At 45.2% G+C, this 11,876-nt stretch overlaps 1 protein-coding gene across 1 annotated transcript; it reads left to right on the forward strand.

Moving 5' to 3' along the window:
- The first annotated feature begins 929 nt into the window (after window positions 1-929).
- On the forward strand, window positions 930-10,992 carry LOC121088662 (killer cell lectin-like receptor subfamily G member 1). Its single transcript, XM_040595078.1, has 5 exons — window positions 930-1,684; window positions 6,288-6,380; window positions 7,141-7,292; window positions 9,188-9,291; window positions 10,300-10,992. Exons 1-5 carry the CDS (start codon window positions 1,567-1,569, stop codon window positions 10,409-10,411), a joined length of 579 nt encoding a protein of 192 aa, XP_040451012.1. The 5' UTR covers window positions 930-1,566; the 3' UTR covers window positions 10,412-10,992.
- Window positions 10,993-11,876: the final 884 nt, after the last annotated feature.

Consider the following 11,876-nt stretch of genomic DNA (forward strand, 5'->3'; position numbering starts at 1 on the left):
CAAATCCAAAACAGAGCGCTGCACCAGCTACTAAGAAGAAAATCAACTATCCCATCTGAAACCAGGACACATCCCCAATCTGAGCATGAAGTGGAAGGGATCAGAATTGGCTTGAAACAGAAATCAGCCAGCCATGCAGCTAAGAGGTTTCTCAGGATGCTGGAAGCATTAGTAGTCTCCACTATAGAATTGTAGAATCATTTAGGTTGGAAAATACCATTGAGATCACTGAGTCCAACCATTAACCTAGCACTGCCAAGTCTACCACTAAACCATGTCCCTACTTTCCATATCTAGACATCTTTTAGATACCTCCAGGGATGGTGACTCAGCCACTTCCCTGAGCAGCCTGTTCCAATGCTTGGCAACCCTTTTGGTGAAGAAATTTTTCCTAATACCCAATTAAATCTCCCCTGCCATAACCTGAACTATTGTCCCCAATGGTCAGTCTTCACTACTTCAGAAGAAAACTATCCTTTCCTGTTATTGCTGACCACAGAGTCACAGAATGACTGCGTTTGGAAGGGACCTCTCAAGGTCATCCAGTCCAACCCCATGCTCAAGCTGGGCCATCTACAGCCAGTTGCCCAGGACCGTGTCCAGATGACTCTCCACGGAGGGAGATACCACAGACTCTCTGGCCAACCTATGCCAGTGTTCAGTGACTTTCACAGTTAAAAAGTGTTTCCTGATAGGGAACATCCTGTCTTTCAGTTTGTGCCCATTGCCTCTGGTCCTGTCACCAGGCACCACTGAAAACAGAGCCTGGCTCTTCTTGTATCCTCCCTTCAGGTATGTATATACATTAATAAGATCCTCCCCAAGATGTCTCTTATCCAGGGCAAACAGTCCCAGCTCGCTCAGCCTTTCCTCATAGGAGAAATGCTCCAGTCCTGTTATCATCTTTGTGGCCTGTTGCTAGGCTGTCTGCAGTATGTCCATGCCTCTCTTGTACTGATGCTATTGAGATGTTGACTCAGAGGGTCTTGAGGGATGCCAGCTCTCAGTGCCTGCCTGTCACAAGCACATTCACACTGGGTGTTGGATGTGGGCAGAGTTCCTGGTACAAGTGTCCGAAGATCACAGGGTTTCCTTCTCAAACCTGTGCTTGTCCACCTCTCCTTCCCTTTTGACAGCAGTTGGGCTGCCAGTTTGCCGTAGCCATCGCTTATCCCACTTTTCACCTTGTATTCTTGCTATTCACCTTTCTCACCTTGTGTTCTCACTATCCACCCACTTCTGTCTCTTCAGAGTGGCACACATTCTCACAATTACTGTGTGTAATCATAGCCTCTTGCATTGGTAACAATTAGAATACCCATGAACTCTTTAACTAATCACCTTTTCCACTAATGACTGTTAGGTTAGGAAATGGAAGTTGTTGCACTTCTACTGCTCTCCATTCTGTCGTGAATTTGGTTACTCTGAGCAGCTGGAGATGGAGGTTGCAACTTCACCATTTTTGTCTTCTCAATGTAGCCTCAGGTTTCCTGTTTCAGAGTCATTGAGCCCTGTTGCTCAACAGCTTGATCGAAACATCTTGTCATACGCACTCTTTGCTTTGGCATGGAGGGAAGCAGATCAGAAACTTCTGCAGCCGAAGTGAGCGAAGAAATAATTTATACTTCTGTTAAATTCTCTCAGACTTCTCTGACGAGGGCCAAAGCTGCACAAGAAAAGAGAGGTAAGAAAGCTGGATGAGGTAGGTCAACAAAAGATTTTATTTTGAGCAAAAGCAAGATCTAAGAAAAACTCTGAGCTGGCCATTGATTGTGAGTGCCAGCTCACGGTGCTGTTGCTTTGGTTCTGAAATTATCGTATTTTAATGTGATAAAAGCTGATGGTCAGAGATCCAGCATTGTTCCCCTCCCTCTCTCCATCAGAGCCCTTTTGGTGTCTACTGGGCATTCAACCCAGGCATCCTTTACTCCAAAAGAGGGCTGCAGTTTTAAAGTTGTCTGCTTGTCAGCAATAAGCGACTGTCAGCAATATTCTTTGAAGGGTAGGCGAGATGTGAGTACAGATAAATTAGAGGCGTATGCTAATCAGAGATCAGAGACAGAGGAGGCATATGAAATCATCCAGTCTCTCTCCCGTGGGGCTCTGCAGGATTCTTTTGTGATACATTTTTTCCCGTGTTTTCTCCATTCTAATTTTACATACCTCCCAGTGAGAAAATTTTCAGCTCTTGCCTTGAGACAATTTTCCAGGGCATTTTACAATCAGACTGATTTTCTTAGCACTTTCCTTAATTTTTCCTCTTTCTGTATTTCCACTCCATTCCCCCTTTTCAGGCCTTGCAAATCTCACACCGAAAAACTTCTCTGGCTGCCTAGTTGAGAAATACCACCTTAGAAGACTGAGCTTTTGCATTGGCGATCATTCTTTGTACACGTCTGCTTCCCGTGAGCTGATAGCTTTTCGTCTAGATGCTCGTGTGCTTTAGGCAAGTTGTGTTGCATTGGCTGTAACACTAATGGTTGACTGTAGCTTTTTCCCCGAGCTGTTACAACAACAGGGGCTCTCGCTGTGGGATACAAGATTTCTATGCCCTGAATTGCACGTATCTGTGGTTATTACTGCTGCCTGCTCACTTGCTGCATTATGGAAACACAGCCAGCACAGAAATCCCCAAGATCCTATCTGGTAATCACACTCCCATCTTCTTGGATGGCAGTCTTACTTTTGCGTGTGTTTTCATCAGAAATGATGTTTTCTGTTGCATCAGAAAACACAGGAACATCCCCTCATTCCCAGTTATTTGTGTTCACTCCTGCCCTGTTGCGGGTGGAGATTACCTAATGCCCTCTCGAGATGTTTGCAGTTTTCTCTCTAATATTCCTCCCCTCTAAATTCCTTTATGTACCCTCAACTTTTTGAGCTAAAGTCAGAGGGCCTAAAATAAGGAAGCTGATCTTTGAACACACTTTCTGTGCTTATTACTTGATTATTTCCCAGTTCTCTTCTGCAGTACAAGGAGTCCCTAAGTGCAGTTTAAGTACTTTCTTTAGGAGATCTTTATTTCCAGCTCTGTCCCTGCCTCTATCACTTTTGAGAGATGTGCTTTCAGGTATTCATCTCTGTTTTCAAATGCACATGCTTGCTACTAAGTCATCCCTGCGATGCAGTATCACAGGTATATCACAGGCGTATAGATCCATCCTCTGGTCAAACCAACTGGTTTTGGCTCTCATGGACTCCTCAAAACCGAAGAGTTGCCCTGGCTTTCTTCTGTTTGGTTTCCAGAGAGCCTTAGATATGCCACACTACCAAAATGTCAGTCCAGCAGTCAGTTAAGACAGCGTTAGCCTGTGTGGCGCGCTTGCAGTAACAGTGATAATCAGGTCTGTGCCATAGCCAAGGACAGGATCCTCATTTTTCAAATCCTCCTCTCTGGCTGTAGGTGGTCATGCTGCTCCCATACTGACGTAGGCAGGAGCTGAGGGGAGTTAATTGGGACAGCACAATGACATTCTTCAGATTGCCCTAGAAGACGTCAATTATAAAATGTTAACAACTTTCAGTTTTTGAACTGAATCTGAACTCCCAAACATAGGAATACTGGGTCATGTTTCTTGCAGATGAATGCAGTGTATCACAGGCATTTCTCCAGAGCACTGAGAGACCTAATGGGGTGTTTTGTATACTAGAAAGTTATAACATCGGATATTTATGTTATATGTCCATTGCTTCACTTCTCCCTTCCCTTGGGGAGATTCTTGGCACAGTTTCTTAGATAACTCATGCACATATTTATCGATGCTTCATTCAGATGTTTCTCCTCTGTTTCAAACTCATCTCAGGTACTTCTCCCATCCCGTCCTCTTCTACATCCTATCCTCTGCTGAGGCAGGTGCAGGTTTGCTGGGAGGCTCCTGCCAGTACAAGGTGCCACATGGTGCCTGGGGGAGCTCCGGCTGACTTGAGGTGGGTGAGTCCCCTCCCGGGGTCAGCCACTGCAGAGGCTGGATGAGCTGGCTCTGTGGCCAGGCAGGGGCAGAGATATGGCTGACCTGGAGACAGGTACACCTGGGAAGCTCAGAGTTTCAGATGTGGTCCAGGAGCTAAGGATCAAGCACAAACCCTTGAACCTGTTTTAAAAAGGGGGAACTGCAGCGACTCCCTTTTGCAAGGGTTAAAATCTTAATTTACAGAATTTTTTATTCCACTTTCCCTGGATTCCACTGATCACTGCAGTTCAAGTGAGACTTAAATTCACCTCAAACACTTCATTATGACTTCCTTACTTTCTTTTTCCTCCCAAGATTATCTAATGGCATAATTTTTCATTTTTAAGAACTTCAGTGAACTCTCCCACTGCTCTGGTTGTGGAAGTGCCCTGAGATTTTGTTTTGATTCCGAGTTGAGTCAGTTCCTTTTTTTCTGCCGTTGGTTTGAAACAATAGAGGGTGAGCTGCTCTGTTCATTGCCAGGAGGCACCAGTTCCGGTGCCCAGTGCTGACATTTAAGTATTAACCGTTTCACTGACTGTCATTCCAGCCACCTTGTCCTGAAAATAATTTTCCCTAAAATCAGGAACAGTGATCTGGAAAATGCAGGAGATGGCTTTGAGAGGCAGTAAAGGAAGGAAAACAAGAGCAAATCCTCAGACATGTGGTCTCAGAACACAGAATTATGTTTCAACAGATAGTTACCATCTTTTACTTAGTTTTCAGTTGTAATTTGCAGAGAAGAAGCTCCACCCTACCCCTTAATCTTGGGCTGACTCCGTTCCCTTGAGGCTTAATTTGATGGCAAAATGCAGGTCACCGGGGGTGCAAGGCTGACTTGCAAGAGGAACAGAGAGCAGGCAGAGAAACCAACTACCCTGTTCAAGTCCTTCAGTTCTCCCATCGTCCTCTAGCACAAGGCTGAGTAGGTTGTACCTGAAAAGTCTTTCTGTATTTTGTAGCTGAAAAGAGATGGAGTTTTGTTCTTTAATTATGATTAAATACCTAAAATGTTGCTATTTTTTAACTACAAGTGGGGCAGCTGGAAGATCCTGCAAGCTTCAGGAAACACAGCAAAACCTTTACCTTAGGGAAGGTCTTTCTTTGAGAAGAATAATGCTTACAATGAAACTCTCATGCCTCTCGCTTGTTACCTTAGAAACTTCTTTTAGCCAAAACCGCAGGTCTAAATATGTTGCTATAAACCAGAAACCAGTGTTAAGACTGGTGAGCTTGCAAACTGGTCTAAGATCAAAATAGATTAATTTTTATTAATTTATTGATCTGATCTGCTTTCTGTATTTGGACAAAGCTTCCAATGCTTAAAGGATGCATTCTTGTTTTTAAGTGAAATCCCTTTCCCTTCTGTTTTAGCACTGACTTTCTTTGCCCTTCCCACAATAATCTTGATACATGATGTACGTTTGTTTTCAGCCTCCACCAAGAAATCTTAAAAAAATTCTCCCTTACCGCTTACCAATATTTTATTCTTTTAGCCATCCCTTTTAAACTCTCTCTGACAAATTTCCTCATTTCTCTGTAGTTTCCCATTTTGAAGTTATTATACCACAGTGCCTTTTGTTGTTGTTGTTGGTTTTAACCTCTGTTGAATTTCAGTGCACTTGTGTTCACTGCAGCAGAGATTCAAGGCTGGCCTTCCCACCCTGCCACCCCACTATGGTAGAGGCAGATGAGAATGGAGGACTGACTTGGGAGTGTCCCGGGAAGGTGTAAAATAACCATGTGTTTAAGTTTGTGAACAGATTGCTGAGAAACATATCGCTAGTGGTTGCTGAGAGAGCTGAGGGAAAGGCCTTGGGTTCCTTTTTGCATTTAAGCTGGAACCTCGTGGCTGTGGCGATGCAGCTCTGCTTTTTTGCCCTGCACTTCAGTGCTGAGGCAGGTGCAGGTTTGCTGGGAGGCTCCTGCCAGTACAAGGTGCCACATGGTGCCTGGGGGAGCTCCGGCTGACTTGAGGTGGGTGAGTCCCCTCCTGGGGTCAGCCACTGCAGAGGCTGGATGAGCTGGCTCTGTGGCCAGGCAGGGGCAGAGATATGGCTGACCTGGAGACAGGTACACCTGGGAAGCTGAGACAGGGACTGATGGCCCCAAGCCCAGCTGAAACAGGGCCCTGGGCTGGTGGGTAGGGACATGGTGAGGCTCTGGGGAGGCTGGGCAGGGACAGCGATGGCAGCAATGTACGGAATATGCCCAGACAGAGATGCTCGAAATACTTCAGTTCCCTGTGGAAATGCCCAGGACACAAACAAACTATGTAAAAGCACTGTCAGTTTTCAGGTGGCTCCTGTTCACTATGGTTTCTTTTCTCTTTTACAGCTCCCTGTCTGTGGCCAGCAGTTGTGCCAGGCTTGGCTATAGCCTTTGGGATATTGAGCATCTCCCTAGCGATTGCTTTGATTTGGAAGATGAGTAAGTGCACAAAGGGGTGCTGAGGATGAGCAGCCAACAGCAAAGGACTGGATACTCGTCTAAGTACAGGAACTCAGATCCTGAATGCCATTATATGGGGCTAAACCAAAAGCTATTCTAGGTTTCCACCAGCATTAAGTACCCGCTGCCTTTCCAGAATATTGTGAAGAATATATTCCTTGTGCAAACCCCGGGCAGCCCATTTCAGATCCTGTGGCGAAGAACAGTGATACATATTAAAAGGTTTTTGTACACTTGTCTGCTGCGATTATAGTGGTAAACAGTAGAACAAATCTGCAAAATCTGTAACACTTTTGCATGCATGCAGAAAGTGCTAGACCACATGAGAAAACGTACTGTTCGCTGCTTATAATCCATTCAACTGATGTGTGACACAATCACGCTGCACCCACAGGATGATGTACTTTTTCCCTTTATTTTTTGCACACCCAGAGCCTTGTCTGCTTTCAGATAGACAATTTTAGTTCTCAGGTATCTGAGTAGTTCAGAGGAAATGGAGTGGGTGGGTGAGGGGCTGCCCCAGCGTCAGAGTGCACGTGACTCTTGTATGAAGATTTGGAAATTGCACAGAGGCTCTGAAGTTCAGTGTTCATGCATTGTTATTTTTAGATGTTTATTCTGACTTGTGTTTTCTGCATTGCAACTACCCAGAAGAGTTGCTTTTCATCAGGTCCTTGTTGACAAGTGTCTTCGTGTTGGTTAATGGTAGGGAAAAGCTGGTATTTTGTTTCCTTTACAGGTCACTCCCATCCACGCTGCCCTGAGCAGTGGGTGGCCTACAGAGGGAGCTGCTACTCCTTCTCCAGGGAGAGGAAGGACTGGCATTCCAGCCGGGAATCCTGCCGGGCACAGGGAGCTCATCTCCTGGTGGTCAACGATGCCTTGGAAATGGTAACGACTTTCTTATTCTTCGAGCATCTTCCATTTCCTTGCAGATACCTCAGTGACTGACATCCAAGCAGTGCTGTCGCTGGCAATATTTTGGCTTTAAAGAAGAGGAAGGATTTATGCCTGCAACGTTACTGTGCATTTCCAGTTTCAGTATACACCTTAGAAGTTCCCAGCAGGCAAAGAAACAAAGGGAGGGGAGAGGTGAGGGTCACTGTCAGCTAAGCAGAATCATCCTATGAAGGATGTTAGGAGACAGCCTTCTCCACTCCCACTCTCCACCTCCCCTCCTATACCCGATAAAGCAGATATGAATGATTACAGGAAAAGACTGTGCACTGTGCAGTCGCTGTACAAGCCAGTAAGTACCCACTCTCCAGACATGCTTCCTATGCAAAAGCGATACCTCTGCTCCCTGCACCGCTCCAGCTCCTCCTGCTCAGTGACCCTTGCCATTCCCTGTGTTATTGCATGGATATTTCTTCCTCGGTCTGTTTTCAATGCTTACTTCCTCTCTTGGCCAAAAAACCCCGGTTGTGCTGGTGAAATCAGAAACTATCTGTTCCACTGCTCATTTTGCAGCAGGTGCTCATCGGGAGCAGGGACATGTATGACCACTAAAGAAATGGGTAGAGCTGATCACTAGGGAGCTGAGGCACATCTGCCTAAGTAGAGCAGAAGTAGTCGATCTGGTTTTGTGCGAGCCAGGTCTTATTAGCTCAGGTCCAATGAACGTGGACAGCTTCCAGTGCCTGGACAGAAGTTGCATTGTATGTTCTGTGGGGGCTTACAAAACCAGGTCTCTGCTCAGTTGGAACTGTTCTTGCTCTCATGCTTGCTTAGGCAAATCCTGATTCCTTGGGAAATATCCATCTTCCCAAGATTACCCATTTCTCTGCGTGAAGAAACCCTCCCTGGTCCAGCTGCTTTTTTACTACTGTCTCTGCTACTAGACTGTTACCTATTATCCCCGCTCAGACTTCCCCATGTAAGCAAGACTTTTCTAGCTATCCAGGCCCTATGCTGCAAAGGCTGTGACTGTTCATCCTCCCTGTGCCAGGGAAACATAGTCAACTCCAAACCACCAGCAGCACTCAAACATTCCTCAAGCTGCTCCTATTCCCACCACTTTACCAAGGCAGCTTTGTTAAAGCTTCTGCGTGAAGATACCTGTGCTGAAGCTTTGTTTATGACAGCAGGAGATAAGGATGGAGGCCAGCCATACCACTGAGAGGTTGCTGTTGTTAGGTTTCATTGCAAATGTGGACTAACGTTCATCTCGTCTGTCTTTTTTTCTTTTTTTTTTTGGGGGGGGGGGTGAGGGGGGTGGGAGGGAGGATTTACTTCAGGGCTGAGTTTCTAACAGTAAACAAGTTAAAGGTTAGATGAAAGGAAATGAACGTTGAAAACATGTAGGAGGAAAGTCTGTATAAAATTTAATGAGCTTTGGTGCTGGGCTCTTTTACACAGATCTGCCAGCACCTGCTCTTCCTGCCCCAACCTGATTTCACCTTTAATTGTTAATACTTTGTATTAGCTTGCTACCTAGCTGTATGGTAGAACATTAATATTCCTACATAAAGCTCTGTGTAAGAAACTCCAGGAGCCTTGAGTGCAGTTGGTTCACATATATCGCCCTGAGAAATGTCCTTTGAAGAACCTGCCCAGGACCCTTGAAAGCACGCTTGCTTCCTTGCCAGTGTACACATCTTTTATTCTAGGCATGATCTTTAAAGCTGATCTTCCTGATTAGAAAAGGTGGAGAAGCAGTGTTGTCAGTCACTTAAGGAATAGTCTAGCGAAGGGATGTATATTGCTCTCTGTTCTCTTTACTTATCCTTACTTCCATTTTCAGGCAGACTTCCATTAATGACTTTTCAATTCATCACCATTTCTAGGACCTGTTCAAGAGTATTCAAACAAGATGTTTCTGGGTTGGACTGAGGAACAGCACAGGCTCTGGATGGATTTGGGAAGATGGCTCTGTACTCAATGGCACCAAGTGAGCTTCCTTCTGTTTTAAAAACAGAATTTTTTAATTTAATTTAAATTAATTTAAAAACAGAATAATTCAGCTTGCCTGGTGTTCCAGCACCCAGAGTTCCTGCACCAGATCTCAGGAGCGTTCTTCCTGCGTGGATTTTCTTCTTATTGTCATCTATATAGCACTAAACTCAAAAGGGTCTACTTTTCACTGCCCCGCACCTTGTAAAGGCATGTACCTGTGAAAAGTAGGGTTAATGTTCGTATCTCACTCTCTGCTTCCCACCAGCTGCTCAGACCAAGGATTATTTACCTGTGCTGTCCACAGAGTTGCTCATTCAGAAAAGCATACAGTCCATCTTGGCTTTACTGGCTTTAGCCACCTTGCACCCATTCTGCCAAGTGCTGGTGTCACTGGGTGCGAGGACCTAGCCCTTTGCTGCTTCACCGGTGCCAGCCCCAGTCAGAACCTTAATTTTGGCAGTGTTTACTTGGACAAAACTCAGTTTTCTGCATGAGGGAAAACATCATGATTTGGTCTAGTAACTTTGCCTCACCCTTTCCTTTTTATGGCAGTTAAGACAATGAGTTAGTCTCTGACACTTCTCCAGCAAGGAAACTCACCCCAGATCTCACTGTCAGTAGGTCAGTACTCTAAACACTTGGCTTAGTTCCAATCTTTAATCCACTTTTCTGTTATTACAAACTCCTTGAAGGAGATCATCTTTCCATGAAACTCTCAGCACTGCCTTTCTCATGCTGGTGGATACCACTGCCACTGCAGGGCATCATGTCTGTTTGGTTCTGGTTGGGGTTCCACAATGGTAAAATTCCTTAGATGTGTAATCTCCAGGTAGATGAGTTATTTGGTGGATGTTTTGTTTTCTAACAGCTGCCCTTTGGAGGCTGGGTTTTTTCACTTCCTCTGGGCTCCACCCTTCAAAATCAGATGTTTTTTCTTTCTTGTCTCCAGGAGACAATCTCAGCATTTTCTCTCAGTCTCACTTTCGTTCTGCGTCTCTTGCAGGGTCCTCTCTAACAGCCCTGTGCAACACTGTGCTGTCCTGATGAACAATCACTTTCAAGCCTCCAGCTGTGAATTTTCTACTTCATGGATCTGTGAGAAATCTCTTAGATAAATCCATATACATTTTCATCTCATAACCATCTCATCAGTAGTACAAGTGGATCATTTTCCTGAAAACCAAAGCTCTACACAAGACCAAGGACTTGCCCTTTCCACACCCTCACAAAGGTGTTTGGCAGGGACAGGTTTGTTGCCCATAAGGGTGAGTTATCCGTAGTAGTAGGTCCGTTCTCAGTCCACATGTGTTGGATTACTGCTGTTTGTGACCAGATGAGAGCTGGGACATATTCGCTGGCCTAGTCTTTGCCTTATTTGTCCTATAAGGGCAAACAAAAATTGTGTCACAACAGATGCCGGGTCTTCAGATCTCTGAGCCAGCCATTTTCCTCCATTCCTGAGCATCAGATTCATTTCCATTCCCTGCATCTCCATTGTCTGGTGCCAGCAGGGCTGGGATGATGAAGCCTGCTTTTCACTGTCAGAAACATATAAACAGACTTCTTCCACTGGCAGCCTTTCCTTTTGCGTCCCAGTGATGTTAGGGGGAGCGAAGAGAGTGAAATTAGATAACAGCTTCTGTAAATCCAGCAGTGAAAATAAAGCTCCAGTACTACACTGGACAACAAGTGTGTACCCATGTCATTACTTGTTTGTGTTGGAAGGAACCAGCTGCACACCATGTTCCACAGGCCAGCTTCAACCAAAGCAGTCAAGAGGCTGGGTTTCTGGAGTCAAAGGAATACAGTTAATTGTGTGTTGTAAGACCATACTTCCTCCTCCACCTCTGCAGTTTCATACTGCAGTGAGAGAAAGCAGTGGACAAATAATTACTACAAGGAGCTTTCAGTTCAAATAGAGCAGAGGACAGCCAAAGGGTGTGAAAAGCATAAAACCACAATGAACATTAAGGGTGGGAGAGTAGGTTGCATTTCCACACAAATGGAAAGCTTTTTTTCCACCCAGAGATTTTGTTCCAATAAAGGAAGAGAAATGTTATTAATTTCCCATTTATCCTTATATATTTATTCCATTTTACTATTACCAGTTTATCTTTGGCCTGGAATTGCAGTTTATAGTCTGATGCAGTCAGAGCAGTAACTCTGACAGGACTGCCTAATGATCGGGCAGTCCTGATGCAAAATATCTGCCATTATGGTCTGAGGGTTTGACTGTATATCCCCAGCGTATGAGCCTATACGAGTGGTCTCTGAAGCACACACAACAGCTGTGGCCTGCTTTGAACATCTGCCTCGCTAGGCATATATGACACAGTGCACAGGAGTGTTTCTGTGGGGATTTCCCAAACTGTGAGCCATGAGCCTTGGCAAGCAGCAGGTTCGGTGAGTGGTAGATACTCTGAGTTGTGTGTTTGTTCTGGGAGAGACAGGATGAAGAAATGGACTGACAGGAACTTTGTGAAGTTCAGCAAGGAGAAGGTCAAAGTCCTGCAGCTCAGAAGGAACAGCCCCATGCACCAGTACGTGCTGGGGGTGACCCAGCTGGAAAGAAGCCTTGCA

This window comes from Falco naumanni, chromosome 5 (genome assembly GCF_017639655.2).
Source record: "Falco naumanni isolate bFalNau1 chromosome 5, bFalNau1.pat, whole genome shotgun sequence".
NCBI classification, from domain to species: Eukaryota; Metazoa; Chordata; class Aves; order Falconiformes; family Falconidae; genus Falco; species Falco naumanni.